We start from the raw sequence: 23,808 nt of genomic DNA, 5'->3' as shown, positions 1-23,808 counted from the left end.
CCCACCTCACACGAAGATACCTATGCTAACCTAGGCATGTACCGGGTTGGATAGCACAATAAGACTCGAGGCTAGGCTGGCTATTCGTCACTGATAGTACGTGATGTAATTGACGGCTGACCGCATTTTCTCGCTAAGGTCATAGGTCGGTCAGCGTCCTTGTTGAAAATGGTGAGTTCGAATTTAGTACGGGTTATTTCAGTGTGGGTGAAGACATGCCGGGGGCCACCCGCTTTTGCCCCGCCAAGCCGCCACGGCCATGGAAAAGCGAGGAAAGCCCATCGACCCGAATTTCCTGATCCCCATTGTCTAAGTTCGCCTCCCCTTCCCCGCCTTTTCGCTGACCCAGAGCTACGGCACACACACCCGCGCTCGGGCCTCAACAGTTGCCTTCACTCACAACCGTTGACCCTCTGGCGCTAGCTTTTCGGCATTGGTAAACCTACCTTGTCTTGAACTAATAGTTGCCCAAGATTCGAAGAAAAGCAATAATAGTCAGCTATGTTATCTCTAACTGGCTAGATATTGTGAAATATTAGGGTTTACAAGGAAGTTTAACCGATGCCGAAAAGCTGGCGTCAGAGGAGATGGCCAGCTTAGCCAAAGCCGGCCAAGCATCTGTAATTAACAAAGTTAAAGTCTCTCCCCAGTGTCGCACATAAGCCCATTGAAGTTTGCGGCTACATAATCAAGTACTAGGACGCGTACCCTATTGCGGAAAAGCAAGCGCTATCTTCGTTGTAGGACTTTCCTATTTTTCCATGTTTTTAATGGCTATTACTCGAAGACAAAATAAATATTCCAGCTAGGCGATGAAAATGAGGCATGTGTAACGTGGATATTTGCGAATTCGGGAACAAGCAAGTAGTATGGTATCATAGGCCGATTCAAATCCCCCTTCTCTCCTCACTAGCAGGAATGATCCAAGCGCACCGGTAGAAACATATGGGCTCCACATACCGCCCCAACATCCCAGGCGTAGCTAGACTCGTATTAGGTATCCTGTGTCCTTTTGTGTTTAGGCCAATTCTGGGATACACGAGTCCTAGTTCATTACTTGCACAGGAGCAAGCCCCGCAGGTGCGCGGCGGCTATCTAGCTGAAATGTGCACGAATAACCGCTTGAGCATCGGGAGAGAATTGTAGGAGGATCAACTCCGCGTTCGTGTTGGTATTCGCAACGAGCAGTTTGGTTGCCCCACAGACTCGGGCAGCTGTCTGCCCAGTCAGGGTGTCGGCCTCGAGAGCCTGCGCCACGAACAAGAAGACCTTTTCGGCTTGTGCAAAGACGGCGGGATGTTGCCTAAATAAAAGTATCCAATTAGCCCGGCTTTTTATCTTTCAACATTAATGTACCTTGCAAAGACTTACTTATCAATGAGCTCAGCCAAGTAAGCGTACGCATATGGAGCTGCCTCCTCGTCGTTGGTGATGGGTAGACAGTTGACCCACTGGGCGATAACCGCGTCGGCGTTCGGGACCTCAAATGCGTTGTAGTGGAGGATCTTTGCAACTGCAGCACAGGCATTTTCTGTCGCGTAGACATTCTCTTCGCTGCGCGCATTTGGTGTCCCCATGATCCGGAAAAGGGGCTCGATTGCGTTTCCGACGAATGTTGCCCAGGCTTGCCCACCACGATGGGCAGCTACGCCAATACCATAGGCCGCCGCCTGCCGGATTGCGGGCGATGCATCATCGCAGCCGCTCAGCAGTGGGCCCGTAATGTAACGCTCATAAATGCTGCTGTCCGAGCCACAGTATTCGAGAACATCATCCATTATGCACAAGCCCCATTGTCGCTGGGTGGGGTCGCTCGATTTCAGAAATCCATCGTACGTGAGAACCAGGCGCTCCCAGGGGCGAAGGAAGGTAGAACCATGGAACTTGAAGATGCAGTGGAAGGCTTTGTTCATATCGGAGAGGAGTGTCTGATCGTCCTCGATAGCTATGAGCAGCTCTTCCTCTTCGTCTTCTGCGTCTTCTGCAGCGGCATTCTCAGCATCATCGGCCCGTCGCTGGACACGCTCCTTATAGTCTTCGAGTGTGGTGGTGGCCGCGTCGATAAATCGATCCATGTGTTCGGCAGTAAGGCATGGCCTCCCAATTACTGATACAGCCTCGTAGAAGCATTGATACATCTCTGCCAGCGTGTCAATAGCGGGCTCTGCAGTGAGTACTTCGAGCAACTTGACGACGGTGTTCAGCCAGAGCGTGTTTAATTCGGTAGATTCGGGGCCGAAAGCCTTTTTGTATGAACCGAGAAGCTGTGGAACAAGCTTGGCCGATACAAACCGCACAGGGTCGTGGAAGAAGAAGGCGAGGCCAGGAAGAGCAATCTTCTCCATAATATCGGCTACCCAGGGAGAAAAGTCTCCTTCAAGGACTTGTGCGTAGACGACAAGAAGCTCAATGGCCATGTTTTTGTCATCCATGGAGCTCGTCCGGATTCCAATGGTTTTACCGCGAAGAGGAAGCAACTCCCATCCGTCTTCTTGTTGGAACTGTTCGATCTGCTCATCGTCTTCCAGTAGCTGAATATCGGCTTTGGCGCTGGCAAGCTGGAGCAGAGGCGGCATGACCTTGGGCAGGCATGGAAGGAAATGCTTGCCCATGACTCGACACATTCTTCCCCAGCAGTGCATCAGATACTGAGCTTGGGGATCGTCTGCGTCCGTAATGTTGTCCTGAATCTTATCTAAGAGTTGAACCAGCTCATAAGCATCTTGCTCCATTCGTTCGTACCCTACTGCGAGCGCAATGAGGGTCGCGCACTCCATAGCCTTGGCACGGAGCAGGCGGAATTCCTTGTCATCTTCGCGCTTGAGAACCTGGAAGAGCAGGGGCATGAGGGTGCTGTAATACTTAGCAAAGGCTTTCTCAGCCGCGTCGGCGATTGTCGCAATTGTCGATAGCGCCTGTTCCTGAACATATCGCTTTTCGTTTTGGAGGAGCTGAAAGAGCTGAGAAAGCAACTCGTCAAGGTAAGGCTCGAGAACACTCTTCTCGGCTTCCTCGCAAAAGTTGACCAAAGCTGCGGCGGCATGAGACTTGACTCTCGCCTCAGGGGACTCCAGAACGGGGACGATGGCCTTGAGCACAACATCGTAGTAATCCTTTTGCATGGTGGGGGCAAAATCGGTGCTCATTTGCCCCAGCGCATTACACCCAGCCCAGCGTACGCGGGGATGCGGGTCTCTCAGAGCCGGAACGACGAGTTCCAAGACAGGTTTCAGTTCACCAATCATCTGCTCCCGGCATCCCTCCGAGATGGCAGAAATTGCCATCAGAGCAGCGTGGCGGTCTCTCCAGGCGGGAGACTGCATCATTTGCGGTAGCCAACGGAAGGTCGGCATGAGAATGACCAAGCCTCCAAGCTTGTTGGCTAGCCGGTCCATACAGTGCTCGCCAGCAACATGGTTATGGTCGCTTTCTTCCTGATCCAACTGCAGGACACCGTCAGCATTTTGGGGGTTTCATGCTCGAATCACAGCTGACTTACATCATCAGACGCAAGCCATTCTTCAGCATTATCGTCATCCTCGCCCAAGTCCGTCATTAGGCTGAGGCATTGAGTGATCATGTCACTAGTGTAATTAGGATCCTTCTTGCACATCGACGGAGCATAGTCGGCAAACGTTGCCATAAGCTCAAGAGCGTTTTGCCGACATAGGTCGTTCAGTTCCTTGTCTTGAATGACGGAGATGGCAAACTGAACCAATTTGTTGAAGACGGGCTTGAACATCCTGGGCGCGCTTTCGGCGAGGTCGATGAGAGCAACGAGGGCTTTGCTGAGATCTTCGGAATCCTGCGAATCCTTGATAGGGGGTAGGATATTTAAGACTTCGGGCAGGAGGCCGTGGTACTTTGTCTGGTTTTTCTTAGTCAAGCATCGGAAGAATGCGGCGAATGCCTCCATCGCTGCTAGTCGGACCTTTAAAAAATTTTCATTAGCTGGTAGCCAAGGCAGTACGGGAGGAAGGCTCGCCATACCGAGACGGACTCATCCTTGAAGGCCTGGGCAAATGTTTGGGCCACAGTTTCCTCGTGCGGTTTCTCGATAATGCCAGGAGTCGTGGTAAAGACACGGAAAGCAGTCTCACGCTTACCAGCGTCAGGTTGTTGACTAAGATTGAAAAGAACCGATAGGAGTTCCGGCCACGATTCGCCTAAAGACTGTCAGCTTCAATCTACGGTATCAAGAGTCGCTGTGGTGACGAACTGTTGTCAGAGTACTGTCTGGCGATTTCAGCCACGGCGTCGCTGATCTTGTTGCGGACGGCCCGGTCAGACTCTGTTCCCAACGTCTCCAGGAGCTTTATGCGGATAGCCTCGGCCTGTTCCTTGCCCAGAGAAAAAAACATATCGGTATTTTCCGAGCTTGCCGTCTTCCGCGTTTTGGAGGCTATTCGCCTAAAAATAACGGCAGAAAAAGCGCGAATCTTTTTGGAAAGGCAGGCCGGATTAACGTTAGCGTTGGCCGGGCTGGGAGGTCTAACAGCCCGAAATCTAGAATTGTAGACGTACCGATGCATCTCTCGACGACGAAATCTGTTCAGCCAAGCCCATCAACAGGATCTCTGGCCGTGTGGTGGTCCAGTTATTTTGCAGATGTTCTTCCGCTTGAGTTCGGACATTGTTGTCGGAAGCTTGGAGGGCTTGGAGAAGCTGAGCCAGCTCGGCATGGACCTCGGGCGGGAGAACCGACATCTTGAGAACGGCAATGTGAGGATCGGGGCCGATAACGAGACGCTGCAGGCTTTAGAGCACGCGATGGCGTGGGAGTGAAATCACTAGTGACGGTTGCTGCTCCTATCTACGAACAAAGACGGTCAGCTGTGCTGAACGCGACGAGGCAGGCATGGAAAGGCAGAACTAAGGCAAGGGTGGGGGGTTGCGAACCGTTAGGCAGAGCGAAACCACGGCACAGAACGCGTTGGTATGAAGGTCGCCAAGTCAAATAATACCAGCGTTAAATGGCCGTAGAGGGCGTGAGCCAGGAACAAGATAAAGAACGCGTTATGGGTAAGGACGCGCGAAAGTGCCCCGGCGCAAGGCGTATTGAGGAAGGAAGTGAATAGGAGAGGTTCAACGTTAGGGAGGAGGGGAACAACTTTGAGTGCTCAATATTTTTTTTGATTGGGTCTGGACGGGTGCTGGAGAAGGAGGGGCACGGAGGGGGGTTTTCTGCCACCCCGTCCCCCATTCATACAGACCAACCACCAAGTCTTGGCATGGATTTTGGCACTTCCGGTCAGCGCAGAGCACAACCTTGGGCAGGTGGATGGGTTTAAATGGACTTCTTTATATAACCTTGAAAGATGTGAGTGAATGTTTAGAAAGAAAGCTAGAAAAACGTTTGCTGGAGATATTTTTCTGGGTCAAATCATTAAAGCTCCATCACCCCTCCAACTTCGATGCCGCAGCTCCATTCGTGCAGTGTCCAAATATTTGGCTTCGCTGGCAAGTTGGGCTAGGAGCAATGGAAGCTGTGAAGGTGGAGACTTGTACTGTACATACATACTACGAGAATACCCATTAATCTGACCTGAGGCCTAATGGAAGCTGTTTGGCCATGCTAGGCTCCTCTTCCTGCTCGGACGGTTTAACAAACGGCTTGAACACCTAACGCTCTTTAATCATGGATTAATGGACTTGACAAGTATGCCTGCATATACTTAGTATTCTCCTGCAACCCGACGGGTGTAGGTGATGACCTAGTGCAATTTTTGAGACGGCTCCAAGAAAGTTTCTGATCGAGTCTCTTTGAGGTGGTGTTATCAACCTTTTTGACTTGGGATAGTGCCCCGAGTATATCAGGTATGTACCACCTGCCATGCACTTAATCTCCATTCCGAACAAGAGCCTGAAACCTGAGGCACTGTGGAGTCCCGTGCTAATCCAGGCTCCTCACAGTAACCTTACGCGTGCCAATCTTCTCGATGCCCTGTATTTTCCCTCAAGATATGCCGTCCAGATTGGGATATTTGGCGGCGGACCTGGCCGGTATATCTAACTCGGGCGAAGAGATGTGGGAGTCGCATGTTCCAGGTTGCTAGTGGCTTTCTGAGCTTGTGACCATAATGACGAGTTGTCGTACGGTAATACTCCGTACGACCTGCTGTACTGTACCGCCACTGGAATGTCACGCGTTGTTGGCGTTGAGCCACCCCAATTTCAGGGCAATTTACGCGCCTAGCAGCCTCCGCCGAGACACGACCCCGCATCATGAGCTTAGCTCGTCATAGTCCATGCCTAGGTGCATTTGAACGATTCCTCGAACAGCCAAATTCAATTCGACTTCTACAAGCAATTCCCCAAGTGCCCTGGCTCTCATCTGAGGAGACTCTTGGAAAGGCGACCCGCCTTCCGCAAACGTCGCCGCTGTTGCCGCACCGCCACCACCATAAGACATCATGGACTCAGACCGCCCTCTCGATTCCTCACCAACAGTGTTGCCGACGAGTAATGCCAATGGCTCGAGCAGCTCCCTTGGTGCTCCAACTGTCTCACCCCCAGAGCGCAGCAATTCGCAGTCAAGTCACCACAAGCCAGGCCATATCGCTTCACATCGACAGAGTTTCGCCGAGAACCAGAGGCACCCCCCGCCATCACCTCGCGCCCACAGACACCCCTCCTTTACCCAGCAGGCGATCCAGGAGTTACTGAACCACCCACCATCTAACCGCCATCCTAACACCCGCTATGCTGGTAGAGAGTGGCGGGACATTGCTCTTGGGGAGCTGGCGTCGGATGAGGTTAGGTGGGTTGACTTGGACACAAGCATTGAGGATGCGACCATGGTGCGCCTCCTTTTCCACAATTCCCATTCCCCAAAGGAAAAATAAAAACACGACGACCTTGCAATGGGAAGCTAATAAAGTCTCTTCCGAGTGTAGCTTCTTGTTAAGAACAACCCAAGCAATGTTGTGCTTGTCCGCGAGACGCCCGCCTCGACCACTGCCGTCTCCACATTTGATCACAATGACCTGAACGCATACCTGCTCGTGGTTTTAGGCCTTGCGAAACCTGACGAAGAGCATGTTGAGCTATATGATGGAATTTCGAAGAAAGCACAATCGCAAACTGCCATAGCCTTGCGTGAGATCCAATCAATTTGCCGCAAGGAACAGCTAGTGGCACTGCCAGCCGAACTGACTCTCGACAAGGCGATGGAGGCCTTTGGGAGCGGAATTCATCGTCTTCTACTTACAAACCAGGCATCCGAAGTTGTTGGCATCCTCAGCCAGCTACGCTTGCTCGAGTTCTTTTGGAACGAGGCTGTTAACTTCCCGGTGATTGACCGATTGTATGGAAGTGTACTCCGAGATCTCCAGATCGGAACCCAGCAGATCATTGCCATCAAGTAAGTGTCGGAAATTGCCGCATCGTTCGCAAGACACACACGGAGACACCTATGCTAACACCTGACCCTTGATGATAGTGCCGACGCGCCTCTTGCTGATGCCTTGCTGCTGATGAATACCGAGGGACTTAGTTCAGTGGCGGTTGTCGACCATGGGTTGAATGTTGTCGGGAATATCTCCACAGCAGATGTCAGGCTCCTGACCAGTGCGGCAAGTCTCCCACTGCTCAAAAGCTCTTCCATGCACTTCATCAGCGTGATCTTGTCCGAGCGCGGTGTCGAACGTGGTCGCGATTCCTTCCCCGTCTTCTACGTGAACCCGTATTCGACGCTCGCCCACACGGTCGCCAAGCTTGTCGCAACCCACTCTCACCGCATGTGGGTTGTCGAGTCTGCCTCACCCTCCCCAAGTGCCCCTGCCACGCCTCTCCTTCAGCCGAGCTACCCGAGTGGGACCCTCGCGAGCGCCCCAGCGGCTGCCCCCGGAGCGGTCACAGGCGCCGGAAGCAGCCCACCCCCTGGTCCGTCAATTATCGTCCCTCCGGCTACTCCTGTGCTCTCAGCACCGCAATCTCCTCTCCCAGGTCAGAGCTTTGTGTCCGTGCCATCCGCCGCGTTACCAGGGGCTGGCTTGTCTGGTAGGCTGACAGGTGTGGTGTCCTTGACCGACATCCTGAACTTGTTTGCCAGATCAGGAGGTCTCCATCCATCGGATCCTGCCGAGCAGCGCGCCCGCCGGAGACGAAGCTCGAGCAGCTCGGTGCGACCAAATCTTGAGGGCGGACGGGTAAGCCTGGATGTTAGGAGATGAGCCAAAGCGTACGGGAGAAACGTCGCATAATTAATATAGCTCAGCCCACGAGGCTGAATAGCTAGACATGCAAAATCATAAAGCCGTAAATTTTCATCAGCTTCACTATACGCTGTCTTCATTCTATTGTTGCGGACAGATAAATACTAAGACTCTTGCATTTCTAGACAAGTTTACAGCTCGTTGCCATACCTCGTTACTCTGCTAACTAGGTAAGGGGTTTTTGGGGTTCATAACTCGTGGCTCCAGCTGCCCCAGTGTTTCGTGACCCTGATGGGTTGATGGGGTTTGCGGAAAAAAGAGAGATGTAGATATCTTTGTGCGTTTAGGTGGATGTGCGAATGGGGAGAAACCATCAATGGCTGATAAAATAAAACATGCTATCACCATAACCCCTATAGGGAAGTTTCTATCCATCAACGACACGGCACTATGGAAACCGGAAACGAGGACACAATAGAAGGGCGACCGACCAAACAAGCCCACAAACAAGTTCTAATCCCTAGACAATAGAGGGGTATTATAACGTGTTACTCAAACCTTGGACCTTCAAGGAGAGGTAAGTATGTGGCTTCCCGGCTAATACGGAATGGAATAAATATGCTGCGTACGACTGTTGCGCTCCTTTCCCACTTCCTATCCAACCAACCCCATCATCCATCCACTCTTCCTCGTGCTTTGCTCATTCTCTCGCGTCGAGACTTCGGTTTGTGACGCGTTTACCCGAGACGTCTGATACACGCATGCATGGAAAAAAAATGCATACCTACCACAGCAGTTCTAGCCGGCTGAGCCAGCAAGAACAAAGAAAGCAGAAACTCCGGAAGCGTTCCAATCCCGCTTGTTACCAATCTCCACGCTGCCTGATATGGGGGAAAAGAGATAGAAAGACGCCAGGGCACTCCGGACCTGACCTTGCGCAACTCCCTGTGCAACATGAAGCCCCTACTTATACAAAGCATTACGGAAATACAAGTGTCAACGTTATACAGAAGCAAAAAAAAAATCAAAAAAATCGAGATACTGGCTGCTAATGACAGCCCCGAGAATGGGAGAGGTCGGATATCCCCGACTTTCTGTCTGTAACCAATGGCCATAAGAGCAATATTGAGAGCGAGGTGTGGAGTTCGTAAAATAATGAGAATCGATGCTATACTGTTGTATAACCATGTTCATGGCTGTCAAGAGCAGTGATTTTAATTAGTCGACACCCCAACTCTGACTCCAATCCGACTGCTGTTGCTGAGCAGGATCTACGTCGTCTACCGACGGTCCCGGAGATGGGGGAGGGGCAGGTTGAGTTGATACGCCGGTATGTTCATCGATGTAGATATCGCTAGGAGTGTTTTCGCTAACGGGCTGCTCTGCACTAGGGAGGGTTTGAAACTCTTCGTCGTCTGACTCGGGAAAGCTGCCCGGAAGCCGCATTTTTCGTCCCCTAGTCAAGGGCCAGTCGTCTTCGTCGTCTGCCGCACGCTGGCCATGGCTGTTATGGCTGTCGGTTGTATTGTCTTCGTCGTCGGACCAGTCCCATTGGACCGGAATCCATTCACCATGGTCATCTGTACCAGATAAAAAGCCACGCCACTCGCCGGCGGCGATGCGTGCAGCCACCTTCAACATCAAGTTGATTAAATGTGACGGGGGCGACATCAGAATCTCGCATGTCTTCTGGATTACGGCCATAGGCAGCCGGCGTACCACGGCCAGCTTGCTAGTGTTCGCCGTAGCCGTTGATACGTGAATTTGGTGTGGCGAGAAGAGGTTTGCTGCGGGAGGTAATGGCGACAGCATTCTCCTGCTAGGTGAGATACTGCTGCTTGTTGTTGCTCTGTGGCGGATTTGTGGACGGCGTGCGACTACTGAGGATGACCTAGAAAGGTTCGGCGAGGACACAGAGGTAACTGGGATTTGCTCCTCGAAGACCGGTGAAATCGGTGGAACTGTATCTTCAGGTATTGTTGCGCTATGTGATGGCGAACAATCGACGTCAGGGGTAGACGGAGAGGCTTTAACAGAGCCGTTGCCCTCCGATTGTTGTGATTCAGCCGTGCTGATACCCCATGTCCGCGTGGGGGCTGGAACTTCTGTCGAACTCGGCGTCTCTTGCTTGCTGAACGATTCTTCTGGGAGTATGGAATCCCCGGCTCGACGGTCCTGGTCTACGAGGGATCCAAAATCCGACATAGGAGGGGACGGAGGGAACGATTGCGGACTGGGGAAGGAATCCTGCGGCTCAGTTGGCGACCGAGGTCTCGGGGCTTCCATGGGAATTCCGGCGGGCTCCCATTGTTTTTGCTTTGAGGGAGGGGAGGCGACCAGCGTTAATTGCGGAGGAGCTGTAACAGAACGAGTAGCCCGGAAACCGTCCAGCTTAGGCGGTTTTGGCAGTGAGAGAAGCTCCGCGCCGGTTTTTGGAGACGCCTCGCCCCCACCATGTCGAAGCCCAGCAAAATCTTCATTGTCCTCAAGGTTTCCGGTATCCCTTGAGACCAGTTCCTCGGCTTCCGATGACCCTGGGCGGGGCGTTATGCCAAACGAGCTCCCCTCCGAGTCGTAGGTGCTCTCGGGGCCGTCCAAGCTTGATGCCGGCTCATACTTCTCCTCTCTTTTCTGCAAATGGACCATCTCAATCGGCGTCACCGGGGTTGGAGGCAAAGATGTTTGAACCCTTCGCACAGGAGTCCATGGCCGTTTCTTGACCGGAGTCTGCGGCTGCTCTGGAAGCTCGACGGTAAAGGTGCGATTAAACGGACACTCCGTTTTCTCGAACTGGAGCACTTTGTCGAAGACCTCTCGCAAAAGCTGGGCACGGCGCACATCTTCGTCACTCTTGAGTGGGAGTTCTATCCTCCAGTACTGGGGTCTTCGGATTTGCAGAACATATTTACTCGATGTCTCGTCGACACACCAAGCCTGGCTCTTGGGGAGAATGGGCTGCAGCGCAGAGCCACAGCTGAGGAAGGCTACAGACCCGGGGGCGCGGTAGATGCGAAAGGGGCCTTCAAACACACAAGTTAGATATGCCAGGCCAGATTAGGGATTCCAGAACAACCCACCATTCGCAATAGTTCTTTCGGTCTGGGAAGACCAAGGCAGCGAGCCAGGCTCAACTTCAGGCGGCGCATTCGCTGATCTCGAGCTCGGAGGGACCCAAGGCGGTCCAGCGGTAAAAGCAAGAATCTTGACAGCAGGGTGGTCGTAGATGGTATCGACGAGACTGGGGGCGGATTGGGACGACGAGGCTTGCTGCGGGGCGGTCGGGTGAACGGGGGCAGTGAATACGCGGCGCGGCGCGGCGAAGGTAGCGCCTGGGGTCTTTGAGAACTCCATCGTCCCTTCAGTCTAGTTTGCGAAGCATCGTGGAAGTAAGTATAAAGACGACGACCATGGCGCAGAGTGTTGATGTTATGGGCTACCGGCGAAGGCGGCTCTCGATTGACAGCGTCGAAGTTGGCGCTGGTGCCAGTTTTGGGCGCTTCTGACTCTCACCCAAGATCGGCCGTCTCGAGGTGGAACGATGGCCGGGTCTGGGTATGGGGCAGATCGCCGATGTGGCGGCCACGCGAGCAGATGTATGTGCGCCAGGTCTCTGCCCTATGGTCGGTATGAATTAGGATAGCGATGCAAATGGCGCCAGCGATGAGAAAAGGCAATCAGTCAAACAATTTGGTGGTTGGGAAGCTCGATTCACCGGAGCGCAGTTCCCGAATTTGAAGGCACGGTTCCGTTGATGGCCGACTTCGATAGCGCGACGACGAGGATCCCGAACGAAGCAGCCCCACACCTCACTAACTTGCACTGCTAACTAGGCACGTCCAGGTACAAGCTCGGTTAAGAGATAGATTTTACGAAACTCCCTAGTCCCAAGGGAGGCAGAAGAATTATCAGACCCACGCTCTACTACATTTAGTCGTAGAATAGATAATTACCCGGCTACTCGTTTGAGAGCAAAAGCTTCTAAAGTCAGCTGCTTGATGTCCTGCAGCTCGTGGGGCTATTACCACCAAAACAATGGAACACGGCTGCCCATCCCAGGGACGCGGATCGCCAGGCCGACCAGGAACTGCGACACTAGTAGCTTACTAGGCTAGCGCCGATCTTTCCATTTTCATTTTACAACCCTCAATCCTCAATGATGCACTTGATTGAGACAAGATACTCCGATAGTCTGCGTAAAATACTTAGTTTACCTCACCAAGGGCGGAAGCTCTCGTATTCCGTACGGGTACCATGCGGCGCGGTATTTATGGTAATTCCCGTTGCAGCAGATACCGGCTACTAGTATTGGGCTTGGTCGGGCTTGAAGGTGCGAGCCCCCGTCCAATTCTCAACAAAGCTGAACTCCATCAATAACCAGACTGCCATATTCCGTATAGAGTAACAGCTCAAGTGCTCCGTTTCTACAGTACCCGTCGCTGCATGCAAGTGCCAGGGCAGCCGCAACACTGACATCATCTGGACTTTGACGAACCACCGCTTAGATCTTTGACATACAACGACTCACCCCCCAACGACTAGAAACTGTCTACAGAGTATCCGAATAGTCAATCACAACCCTTCCATAATTAATTACATTGGGCTATCGCAGGTTGTCGGCCACGCACTTCAATGCAGACATGGCTTCGGCTGAGCAACTGCACATCGACAGGGAGAAGCTGAAGCAGAAGCTCGACACTTCGCATTTCGATCTCAATGCCGTTTTCCGAGGCGCGCAGCTGACACTGGTTGGCGGTACGCTCTTCCCACTTTGTGCTTGCAGCACTCATCCCGTAGAATTGGCCTTGCCAACTGACTGTCGACTGTAGCCTTCAGAGCGCTGCGAAACCCAGATCTCTTCGACTCTCAGCACTATAGACAGGCCATGAACGCCATTGCTGCGGGCATCGCCATTCGCGCCTTGATAGCGATTCCGGTGCGCCCCTGATTCATTGTGTCCCGGTCTAAATTTATCGAATCTCGCTGTTTGCTCACTAGTTTCCCCTTTTAGATCTTATTTATCAAGAGCTCCCTGTGGGCTTCTTCGTTTGTCTTTGATCTTGATCATGTCAGCTGGGATAATAAGCTGGTCAATGGTCTCGGCTTCATTGAGGAGCATGTGCTCCAGGCGCCGCTCTTTTTCATGAGTCTGATGCGTTATATCACACCAACCCTTGATGATCTGTAAGCTCTGCGTGACACGTCAACGGCCGTGGTGAACAGCTACTGAACATGCCTCAGCTTCATGGACTCTCTGAAATGGGTAGATATGACTTACGTTCAAAAGCACAAGCATGACCAGGACCCAGGAAATCTACGAGCCATGTACTATCCTGCTCTCAAGCAGTATCCCCTCACAGGTGGCAAAGCCGGCTCCTCGGCCACATCGACGTCCTTCTTTCGGCTCCCCGACTCCGTATCTAGATATATCCCAAGATCAGCATTAGTTTTTCTCTACCGCTATGTCCGCAAGGGCTTGATCTCGCTCGCCATTTTCGCCACATCATACCTGCCAGTTGTTGGCCGGCTAGTGCTTCCGGCCGCCAGTTTCTGGACCTTCAACCAATCTGTTGGTTTGGGGCCGGCGTCTATTGTCTTCGGAGCTGGTGTCTTCGTCCCAAAGAAGTATCTCGTTATCTTCCTGCAGAGCTATTTTGCTTCTAGGAGCTTGATGAGGGAGTTACTAGACCCCTACTTTGCCAGAATCCGTTTCACCAAGGAGGAAAAGAGGAAGTGGTTTCGCAACCGTCAAGGAATTCTCTTCGGATTTGGTGTCGGCTTTTATATTCTGCTACGCATCCCCCTTCTTGGTGTTCTGATTTATGGAATCGCCGAGGCAGTAAGTTCTGGCAGCAACAACATATTACCAAGCGGTCACTCGACCTTTTTGCGGATGCAAGTACTAATTTCTGATATAACAGAGTACGGCCTATCTGATCACGAAGATAACTGATCCACCCCCGCCAGTGTCCCAGAGCAAGGAGTTTACGGCAAGACAAGTTGAATGGAACAATAAACACAAGTTCCTCAGCTTATCATTGGCGAATATGGACACTCTTCACGACGATCCGCTTCCCTACCAACCTACCGATCCGTATCCCCGTTCCTCGGTTGGCCAGGGAGTTGCTCTGGTAACAGAACCTCCCGCACAAACAACTGGCTACTGAATCTGAAGTAGTAGATTTGACTCCGGTTTATTCCATCGCTCTGATGTAACATAAGGAATAGGCCCCATTGGCCTGGTTTGCTTATATCAGTATTGCACTTTATGGGACAATATTGAACGATCTCGAGATGACCAACACTTTTGGCCTGCCACAGTGGACATGGGTGGTTGCCAACACATGCACCCTATCGCAACATCTCCCCGTAGCCTACGATTTGAAGCGGAGGCTTGGTGTCGGATATGGCGCTGCATTTTTATCTGTTTTGCGCGCAATGGGTGCTTCTCAACGTTACCATCGGGTTCGGTCGCCGATACCTGGCACTTCAGAATTGATTACGTCTTTGCAACTGTCCTTTCAAATTTGACCAACCCAGATCTGCTTGCCGGCTCCTTATCAAGTTTCCCTCTCCCCAAGCCCCTCGGCGACGCACCGTGTGCAGCGGAGATAGCCACAGGTGGCAGCGCGGGGGTCCAGGAGATGCGTATGGGCCACCCCAATCTTCGAGACGGACACTGTCGAGGTATTCATAGGTATCTATGTAGTCAAAAGAGGATGTGATAAGGGTTCAACAGGCGCTCCCTTCCCCCGCCCGCCCTGCAGCTGCACGACCCGCCCATTCTCCTCGATAAATGCAGTTTTGGGATCGTGTACATTACGCCGTTGACACTCACTGCTCATGCGAGGGTCGGGACGGACGTGCGGGGTAGCTTGAGGGAGGTCTTATTATATCTGAGCTTGGTTTGCTTCCCCCTCGGTGGGCTGGATGCCTTGATTTTGCTCCCTTGTTCTGTCCTTTTTTGCTCTTTGCTGCACCTTTTTATAGCTCTGTGGAAATACCCTGTTTGACATTATAACTCAGTATGGGCACGTTGGGGATTCGAACCGTTGGCAAAGTCAGCTTTGGCACGCCCGCGTCTGAGCAGCCCGGTCTTCATGTAGGTCGTAGTCCGTCCCAAACGTGGGAGCCTGTGATATTTGAGAGCGTTACCGCCGGCCCAGGATACATTTTTGCTAATGTTGGTTCTTTTATTACAAACACTTAGAACAGATGGCATCCGGACAGTGAGTAATTTCCCTTCCATTCCAGGACGAGCTCTCTTCGGACCTACAGATAAGAAAGGACAATGCTTACTGTTTCCTATAGTTCCATTCGCAGGTACGATCAAGGATGGCGAGACTGTAAAGATTGAGTGCCTTGACTGGCAAGTATATCCCCCCACCCCCTTTTCTTGGATATCTCTTGGATATTTGCAGAATTATATCACGTTGTGAGATAGAAAAGACCAACTAACTACCATACGATACGAGCAGGACTGGAGGTCAGATCTTGAACACGGACGATGCCGACGATGTCAAGAATGTCGACCTCACCAAGGTCCATTATTTGTCTGGACCGTTCGAGGTCGAGACCGCTGCTCCAGGGGATCTACTCTTGGTGGAGATCATGGATGTTCAGCCGTTCCAAGGCCAACCATGGGGATTCACGGGTATTTTTGACCGTGGTAATGGGGTATATCTTTGTTCGCCGCTTCGATATGACTCGAAACAGACATGTCGTTTTTCTTCACTGAAGGTGATGATTTGGGAGTAAGCTGACAGATCGGTGACGACAGGGAGGCTTCCTCGACGAAATCTACCCTTCAGCGTAATAACCACACCCAGAAGTAATAAAAATGCCTCACGTTGCTAACTCATAACTGCAGAGCCAAGGCCATCTGGGACTTTGAAGGCATTTTCTGCTCGAGTCGACACATCCCTCACGTCAAGTTCGCCGGCCTCATTCATCCGGGTATCTTGGGTTGTGCACCCTCTGCCGAGGTCCTGGAGACGTGGAATACACGTGAAGCTAAGCTAATTACCGCCAACAAACTCGAGGATCGAGACGTAGCACTTCCGTGAGTCCTTGCCCGGCCTTCCGGAGGCAGTATGCCCTTAGAACTGCTCCGAGTCCTGAACTGATGTGTATCCCTCAGGCCTCAGCCCATCAACGTCCACGCCGGCAGCGCAGATGCGACGCTAAAGGAAAAGATCGGCAAGGAGGGTGCGAGGACCATTCCCGGCCGCCCTGAGCACGGAGGTGGGTGTTGCCCATGTTTGTTATACGCACAGTAAATATTTCTTGCTAACGCCAGAGACGTTGCAGGGAATTGCGACATCAAGAACCTCTCCAGGGTAAGTTTCGGCTGTCAAACAATGTAGCTAAGGCAGCTATTAGATATTGGCCATATACACATGGTTTGACGCCGGTGTGTATGGGGAACACAAAACAAACAGCTGACTTGGCCATACAAAGGGATCCAAGGTCTACCTGCCCGTATACGTTGCGGGTGCCAAGTTCAGTGTTGGCGATCTACATTTCTCACAGGGGGATGGCGAGATCTCGTTCTGCGGCGCTATCGAGATGGCCGGCATCATAACCATCAACTTCAAGGTCATCAAAAATGGCATGGCCGCTCTAGGCCTCAAGAGTCCCATTTATATTCCCGGGCTCGTCGAGCCGCAATTTGGGCCCGGGCGATACATCTACTTTGAGGGTTTCTCGGTAGATCAGCATGGGAAGCAGCGTATGTCACTGTCTCTGTTCAACTGTCTTTCTTTCCCTTCCATCTGCTACCCATCTTGCCGAGATATTCCGCTTGGGACCGCCTTAAAGGAACACACGACCCGGCTTAAGATCAATATACACAGTTGCTGACTTTCGCCGCCGCAACAGACTACATGGACGTGACTGTAGCGTACCGCCAGACCAGCCTGCGGTGCATCGAGTACCTACGGCGCTTCGGGTACAGCGACTACCAGATCTATCTCCTCCTGTCATGCGCGCCGATCCAAGGACATGTCGCGGGCATCGTCGACATTCCAAATGCCTGCACGACTATGGGTTTGCCTATGGACATTTTCGACTTTGACATCTCGCCGACGGCGGCGCTCGCCCTGACCGACGGCAAGACATTAGACATGGGCAGCTGCGCATTCGAGACCGGCGTCACGGAGGGCAAGGTCACGAACGGGGGGGAGAACAGCGAGACTAGCTTTGGCGGTGGGCTAACGTATAAGGAGTGAAGCTGCTGTAGACGCAACCGAAAAGGGACCAAGCTGATCAACGTGGGCTGGGGATTTCGTTTGGGGGTTTGAGGCATCATTTATCCGTCGAGTTTGCTGGTTTGTGAAAGCTCGATACAAATGGAACTCCTCTTGTTCGATTATGTTTCTAGGTAATTAATTCGGGCTTCGGAAAAAGAGTTACAATTTCCCTGTGCAAATCCCAAAATTAAGTGACGCTGTGTGCACCTAGGTATTCAGGTCTAAATGTCTCTACCAATGTATGATCCAAGAATGTGGCTAGAGCAACGCCGAATATGGCCTCCAAGAACGCCATGTGCAGACCCCCCTCAGCGGCGGCGGTAATATTTGCAAACCCAGCCGCCTTGTGCAAACTGACTACTGAATGATCATTTCTCCAAACTGACTGTGCTTGGTCTCTCGCTCATGCTTCGCTGCATCGCGTGTCCCCTGGCCGATCCAGTTGCAGATTTCGCACTTTATCACGAAATCTGTCGTGTCTGTGTAGTAGTGTAGGTTCTGCAGCCTCTGCGCGAGATCCCGCGCCTTGGCTAGAACGTCGTCGTCGCCGGTGGGCCACTTGGTGACGTCAACCTCGACGGGATAGCTTAGGTCCATGGTAAAAGCGATTCGGTCGTAGTGGATCCCCGAATAGAGGATGATGACACGGTTCTCCTTGCCTTCTCCAAACCGGTCAACTCGCAGTGACTGTAGTATCCTATTAGTTTCAAGGACAAAAAAATAAAAGTTCGCTGGGTATTGGGAGCTGTCGTGGATCAGAGGGGAGTGACAACTTGCCTTGACATCTATGGAGCTGATCTCAATCGAGTAGATGTCGGACAAAATGGAGAGCTCAATGGCGCCGCCCCATGTGTCCATCTGTTTCATCCGCTCGGTATAGCGTATAGGATCGTCTCCCAGGATGGCTTTGGAGTATTGTTCTGGATGGTTGAGAATATACTCTGCCACTTGCTGGCGCAGTTTGTAGGACGGATTTTCAAGCCCGATAGCACCTCCAAACGCAGTGACTGTGCAGCCGTTAGTATTTTTAGTGGTGTCGTCACTCTCCAGGTTCAGGTGGCCTATAAAAAAGAGAGCAAGGAGAGGTACTCACACATGCAGCTATTATCGTCAGGCATCACTCGAAGGACTGACGTGACTTGTTAGTGTGTATCGTTAATGTGTTTGACACAAGGAGAGAAACTTACTAATATAACCACCCTTCTCAGGCCATTCTAGAGATGTCTCATCTGGTTCTATCCTTTTGGGGATGAAAGGTTTCAGTTCGGAGGCAGATACTGTAGAAGCTTTAGCGTCTGCTGATGCGGGTGTACGCTCGACCGGAGCAATAACGATGGTTTCGCCTCGAAGCTGCATTTCCTTCACAGTCGCGCACTGTGTCGTGTCAAGGTTTTTCAGCGGATAGCCATATTTTAGTGAGAAGGTATCTAGGCCGGTCTCGGCCTTGATTAGGGGGATGAGATCCTGCACGGCGGACTCATCGTCAATCTCAAGACGCGCCTGTCCGTTGGGTGCCCGAAGGCGTATCTGGATCTTCATTTTTGAATGACAACGTCGCCAGTATTGGCGGGATCTTTTTTGGTGGTGATGGTTGGAGCGAAGAAGCGAATATGGAATACCTGTGTCGCTGTCGGGCTGCCGTTTTTGACTGGTCGGCTATGTCGAAATTGATTGGCTGCTACGACAGATATTCTCCACGTATTCCTCCAGTCTTGAACGCTGATAACTAAGTCTCCCTCCCCAGGGCCCGGATCCCTGAGGAAGAGAAGCCAAGCTTCGGCCAATTCTCCACCGCATGCTGAGCTGAGGCGGGTTGGTGCACCACCTGTCGTCGGGTCTCTTTGAAGACCGCAGCTACCGGAACTTGTGGGGGAGCCCTTACGCCGGACCGGCCAGACTGCGACTGTCGACTATTCCTCTTTAGCAGGTAGCGAGACCCACCTCTAAACGTTAGTCATCTAACGAGGCCCCAGCGCGTTGCAGCCAGGGCTCGGCATGCGATTGATCCCGGCTCCCAGCCGCGCTAACGTCGAGCCTCCTTTGGCGTGTGGAGATTTCGCGACTGACTCGGGTTGTCGAGACCGCTTTGGTTCTGTGTCTTGGATGCCCCCGTGGAACCGCGATGCCCACTTTGCGCGAGCGACCCAGCAGAGGCGAGATCTCGCCCGCTAAGAAATCCTCCCCTACTGCAAGCAAATCTACGCCGAGATCCCACAGGAGCAGCATGGCTGGCGACGCAATCGAGGTGCGCGAATCGATCGAGGCAAAGGTCACCAGCAACAACGGGGATGTCGAGATGAAGGATGCCGACAACGCCCCGCGCAAGGTCCGCGAAGATGTAGACGCGGACGCTGATGCGGATGCCGACGCTGATGTAGATGCGGATGCAGATGCAGATGCCGACGCAGATGGGGAATCGGACGAAGACATGGACGATGCGCAACACGATGACTCTTCTCCCGACATACTGCAGCTCATCAAGGAGACATCTGAGTACCTGTGCCATTATACGGTCAAGGTGGATGGAGAGTAGGTCTTCAGGGCTGTGTCGAGGTGTTTTGATGTCGCGCCGCCATGCTGATTGGAAACGAATAGGGACCACGAGATCGCCTCGGGCTTCCAGCGCCTGGTAAACAAACGCAGCCTCCCCGACTATTTCGAGGTCATCAAAGAGCCCATGGCCTTCAGCACCATTCGGGTGGGTTAATTGCGCGGCCAATTGTCATTTCCAATTCTGGCAAATCTAGCTAACGCGCCGCACCGAGTTCAATAGGCCAAGCTCGGCAAGAAGACCTACACGGGGTTTAACGAGTTCGTCAACGACGTTATGCGCATATGTCACAATGCGCAAGTTTACAACAGACCATCAGCTCCCATTTTCTCCGACGCTGCGCGCTTGCAGGAGGTCTTCAAGGAGAATCTCAATGAACTGGTCAGTAAAGGCGATATTACTGCCGAAGAAGCCGCGTTGCCCGATCTTGGGCCATTGCCAGAGTTCGAAGACTCGCCACCCCCGGAAGACGAGGAGGAGGTGGATGAGGACGACGAAGAAGAGGACGAGGAAGAGGACGAAGACGAAGACGACTCTGACGACGAAGGCGGGCGCCGCCGGGCGCGGAGACGTGGACGTCAGTCTGGAGCGGGCAGAAGAGATCGCGGAGACGATGGCGATGATCCTCATAAGAAGCGCGGTAGACCGCCCAAAGTCTTCACGCCGTTAGAGGGGCGCATTCAGGCGTTGCTCAAGGGGTTGCGCAAGTACAAGAATGACACCGGGCAATTGCGCGTCGTCCACTTCGAGAAGCTCCCCGACAAGGCAGAGCTTCCGGATTACTATACCGCAATCCGTAATCCCGTTGCGCTGGACCTGATCAAGAAGAAGCATAAGCGCAAGAAGTACCAGAACGTCGATCAGGTTCTCCAAGACCTGGAGCTGATGTTCGAGAATGCGAAAGAGTATAACGAAGAGGGCAGCGAGGTCTACGAAGATGCAGTCGAGCTGCAGAAGCAGGCGCGCATCCTGACCGAGCTTGAGAAGGCGAAGCCAGACGATGCATTCCGCGACGAAGACGGGAAGCTTCCCCTCGCCAGTATAGAGTATCGGGGTGAGAGTTGGAAAGTCGGTGAGTTGCGTATTTTGGTCGTGCCTTATTCCCCCAGATCCCGGCGTCTGACTTTACCTCAGGCGACTGGGTACATATACGTAACGCGAACGACTTGTCGAAGCCAATTGTCGCGCAGATCTTCCGGACATGGTCAGACGCATCGGGCCAAAAGTGGGTGAACGCTTGCTGGTATTACCGCCCGGAACAGACGGTCCACCGGTTCGACAAGTTTTTCTACGAAAACGAGGTGGTCAAGACGGGTCAGTATCGCGACCACCGGATTGAGGATGTCGAAGACCGGTGCTTCGTCATGTTCATCACTCGCTATCCCAAGGGGCGACCGCGAGGCTTCCCGCGGGACAAGGCTGTCTATCTCTGCGAGGCGCGGTACAACGAGGAAAAATATAGATTTAACAAGATCAAGACTTGGACGAGCTGTCTCCCGGACGAGGTCCGCGAGAGGGACTACGAGATGGATCTATTCGATAACGCCCGCAACCTGAAGAAGAACCCCAGCCCGATCAAGCACCTTCTGCAGGCTGACGCCAAAGAGACTGATGAGCCTCCTAAACCGACCTGGAGGAGCCCGAACGCGCCTCCGTTGATTGGGGCGGTCCATCGCCGACCTCGAGAGCCAAATGTGAGTGAGCCGAGCTTCCTTTCTGTCGCATCCTGTGTGCATTCCGTTTGCCTGCCTGGGCCCGTAGAGCGGCTTTGCGAGAGTTTGCCCAATTTTGCACCCCACCCCCATCCATCCACCCATCCCCGTTCATCTACAGTACCCATCCCTCCATCCTATCCCATCCTCCCTGGCCATCGCAGTCGATTTGGAATTTGGGTTCTCGCCTAACACCCGCCCGCCCGCCTTACTGTTTCAGTTTGGTTTTTTATCGTCCCCGAATCTGCACCGCACCCTCGTGTACTCCCTCGCCCCGTCTCTGGAATGGCTAGCCCCGAAGGGGACAAAAAGCTGACAACATTGCAGGAGTCGCCCCCTCCTGAGCCCCATGCTCTGCCTTTGCCCACGGCCATCGCGCCGGTGCCGCTTTCCATAGGACCTCCCCACCGCGGCAACCACCTGAAAGGTGACGTCGGGGTTTCGGGAACGCCAGGGTATCATCATCCTGCCGTAGCCGCGCCTGCGCCCGCGCCGTCGCCATCGCACTACATGCAGCAATTTGCGCCACGGCAGGCACCGCCTCCTGCTGCCCCAGCACAGCTTCATCTCCAACCGCAACCACAACCCGTGCCAATGCAAATGCACGTGCCGCATGCTGGGATGCCACAGATGCAGCCAAGCCCACACTACCCACCTCATTCTTACCCACAGCAGTACGGAGCACAACCCCAGGCTCCGCCGCCACTTCACTACCAGACACCAGCCCACCTCGCCCCAGCTTACGACCCGCATCATCGCCCGGTGCACCCAGCTCCAGGCATGACGCCCACTCGCCAGACCATGCCGCCGACACCAAGCTCTGCAGCGATGCCGCACGCAAACCCCAGCACAGGCAACGTCTACAACGTGCCTCGCGCCCCCGAGGTTTATACTCTCGCCGACGGCCTTGATACCGCCATCCCAACGGAAGTGCGCGACCAGTTCCAGCGCGACGAGCAGGGCTGTGTTCTTTTTTTCACCGCGCCGCCTCTCAACCGGTCGACGAGCGGTGTCGCGGAACAATACGCAGGATTAGGCCACAGCGTCAGCCACCTGGCCAACATCAAGAAGCTACGTGAGGAACGCGCCAAGAAGCGCAAGGAGCGCGACGATGCTACGGCTGCCGAGCAGGCCGCCAGAAAGAAGCAGGCGGCCATGAGCGAGGCGACAGCACAGGAGCAGGCTGAGGCCGAGCAGCAAACCAAGGCCCAGCTGATGGAGAAGGTGATTCTCGAGTGGTGCGCCGAAATCGACCGCGGTACTGTAATGATCAACGACAGCCTCGGGGACTGGAAGACATTGATGCGCGAAAGCCGAGCCGAGAACTCTGGCAAAACGTCTACCGAGCTCCGCTCCAAAGTTCTCGAGTGGTTCTACAACGATAGTCTCAAGCGCGGCGCTATCACAGCCGAACAGAAAAAGGAACTAGAGGATTGCTTCATCCGCCACAAGTACCTGGAAAATTGATCAACAGCAAGAGGCCACGCGGTTTGGCAAAACTATTTTATCGTCCCGCCGCGACTCTTCGGCGTATCCGTCACTCTGCCTGAAGTCTGGTGTTGGCATTTAATTCGGAGAATATGTGGCTGGAAACTAAAATTGGGGGAGACAAAAGACGCTGTGCTCAGCGACTGGTAAAGCACGATGTTTGCACCTTGGAGTTGGGTTCTGGCCAGGTCTGGGGTAGCCTCCTTTCTCCTGGGATCGGCTTAGGGTCAGGCCGGGGGTATTGGGGAGGTTCCGAAATAGGTCTTCGTTATCTCTTTTCTTTCTTTTTGGGTTTATCAACGTAGTGGAAATGTTTTCTTTGTTCGGGCGGCTTATTTGTATTGTGGCAAATTCAGTATATGGAGGTATTTGCTTTGGCCCCCTTGACCTGGCTCTGCCTTGGGGTCACTCCGTAGTCGCAATCTCGAACAAGTTGCCAAATTCGGCTTGAAATGGTGCGTTGAGATGTGTTCGGGTGTTCCAATCCACCGGAGCGAGAGTCGTGGTCTCATGCTTCATGTGCCATCTGCGAGCCATCGGATATATCGTGCCATTTACAGATCGAACAATAACGGGCAAATTTGGCAGTGACAAGCTTGTGGTGACCAGCAAACTTTGTGCTCGACAGAAGCCGCCTTCTCCGAACAAGTGAG

General features: G+C 53.1%; 8 protein-coding genes across 8 annotated transcripts; 4 read left to right on the top strand and 4 right to left on the bottom strand.

The window, feature by feature from the left end:
- Window positions 1-1,095: 1,095 nt before the first annotated feature.
- B0T26DRAFT_742293 (armadillo-type protein) lies at window positions 1,096-4,707 on the bottom strand (the record flags this gene model as incomplete). Its single annotated transcript, XM_060444084.1, has 6 exons — window positions 1,096-1,303; window positions 1,372-3,443; window positions 3,500-3,931; window positions 3,991-4,166; window positions 4,220-4,439; window positions 4,525-4,707. 6 exons carry the CDS (start codon window positions 4,705-4,707, stop codon window positions 1,096-1,098), a joined length of 3,291 nt encoding a protein of 1,096 aa, XP_060295109.1.
- Window positions 4,708-6,320: 1,613 nt separating this feature from the next.
- Window positions 6,321-8,276, top strand: B0T26DRAFT_371233 (uncharacterized protein). Its single transcript, XM_060434678.1, has 3 exons — window positions 6,321-6,800; window positions 6,897-7,363; window positions 7,442-8,276. The coding sequence occupies exons 1-3, from the start codon at window positions 6,414-6,416 to the stop codon at window positions 8,172-8,174; spliced, it is 1,587 nt and encodes a 528-aa protein (XP_060295108.1). The 5' UTR covers window positions 6,321-6,413; the 3' UTR covers window positions 8,175-8,276.
- B0T26DRAFT_371225 (uncharacterized protein) lies at window positions 8,242-8,786 on the bottom strand. The gene is made up of 3 exons (XM_060434677.1): window position 8,786; window positions 8,367-8,721; window positions 8,242-8,297 (listed from the first exon to the last, which is right to left on the bottom strand). The coding sequence occupies exon 2, from the start codon at window positions 8,589-8,591 to the stop codon at window positions 8,379-8,381; it is 213 nt and encodes a 70-aa protein (XP_060295107.1). The 5' UTR covers window positions 8,592-8,721; window position 8,786; the 3' UTR covers window positions 8,242-8,297; window positions 8,367-8,378.
- A 505-nt stretch (window positions 8,787-9,291) lies between these two features.
- On the bottom strand, window positions 9,292-11,744 carry B0T26DRAFT_371144 (inheritance of peroxisomes protein 1-domain-containing protein). Its single transcript, XM_060434676.1, has 2 exons — window positions 11,234-11,744; window positions 9,292-11,176 (listed from the first exon to the last, which is right to left on the bottom strand). Exons 1-2 carry the CDS (start codon window positions 11,505-11,507, stop codon window positions 9,375-9,377), a joined length of 2,076 nt encoding a protein of 691 aa, XP_060295106.1. The 5' UTR covers window positions 11,508-11,744; the 3' UTR covers window positions 9,292-9,374.
- A 553-nt stretch (window positions 11,745-12,297) lies between these two features.
- B0T26DRAFT_370925 (uncharacterized protein) lies at window positions 12,298-14,363 on the top strand. Its single transcript, XM_060434674.1, has 5 exons — window positions 12,298-12,908; window positions 12,983-13,089; window positions 13,165-13,337; window positions 13,395-13,992; window positions 14,075-14,363. The coding sequence occupies exons 1-5, from the start codon at window positions 12,794-12,796 to the stop codon at window positions 14,318-14,320; spliced, it is 1,239 nt and encodes a 412-aa protein (XP_060295105.1). The 5' UTR covers window positions 12,298-12,793; the 3' UTR covers window positions 14,321-14,363.
- Window positions 14,364-14,876: 513 nt separating this feature from the next.
- On the top strand, window positions 14,877-17,572 carry B0T26DRAFT_370939 (Acetamidase/Formamidase). The gene is made up of 10 exons (XM_060434675.1): window positions 14,877-15,255; window positions 15,364-15,382; window positions 15,465-15,522; window positions 15,632-15,830; window positions 15,934-15,965; window positions 16,024-16,215; window positions 16,294-16,397; window positions 16,464-16,492; window positions 16,614-16,884; window positions 17,034-17,572. The coding sequence occupies exons 1-10, from the start codon at window positions 15,181-15,183 to the stop codon at window positions 17,381-17,383; spliced, it is 1,329 nt and encodes a 442-aa protein (XP_060295104.1). The 5' UTR covers window positions 14,877-15,180; the 3' UTR covers window positions 17,384-17,572.
- B0T26DRAFT_718331 (uncharacterized protein) lies at window positions 17,499-19,216 on the bottom strand. Its single transcript, XM_060442380.1, has 4 exons — window positions 18,592-19,216; window positions 18,498-18,533; window positions 18,182-18,411; window positions 17,499-18,091 (listed from the first exon to the last, which is right to left on the bottom strand). The coding sequence occupies exons 1-4, from the start codon at window positions 18,941-18,943 to the stop codon at window positions 17,762-17,764; spliced, it is 948 nt and encodes a 315-aa protein (XP_060295103.1). The 5' UTR covers window positions 18,944-19,216; the 3' UTR covers window positions 17,499-17,761.
- B0T26DRAFT_873826 (uncharacterized protein) lies at window positions 19,080-23,134 on the top strand (the record flags this gene model as incomplete). The annotated part of the gene is made up of 6 exons (XM_060448018.1): window positions 19,080-19,933; window positions 20,000-20,102; window positions 20,178-21,027; window positions 21,090-21,649; window positions 21,995-22,273; window positions 22,343-23,134. The coding sequence occupies exons 1-6, from the start codon at window positions 19,527-19,529 to the stop codon at window positions 23,132-23,134; spliced, it is 2,991 nt and encodes a 996-aa protein (XP_060295102.1). The 5' UTR covers window positions 19,080-19,526.
- Between the last annotated feature and the right edge of the window lie 674 nt (window positions 23,135-23,808).

The sequence above is a fragment of the Lasiosphaeria miniovina genome, assembly GCF_030549165.1.
Source record: "Lasiosphaeria miniovina strain SMH2392-1A chromosome Unknown B0T26scaffold_5, whole genome shotgun sequence".
Taxonomy (NCBI): domain Eukaryota; kingdom Fungi; phylum Ascomycota; class Sordariomycetes; order Sordariales; family Lasiosphaeriaceae; genus Lasiosphaeria; species Lasiosphaeria miniovina.
Note: the sequence above shows the minus strand (reverse complement) of the source record. Positions and strands in the feature narration are given on the sequence as shown.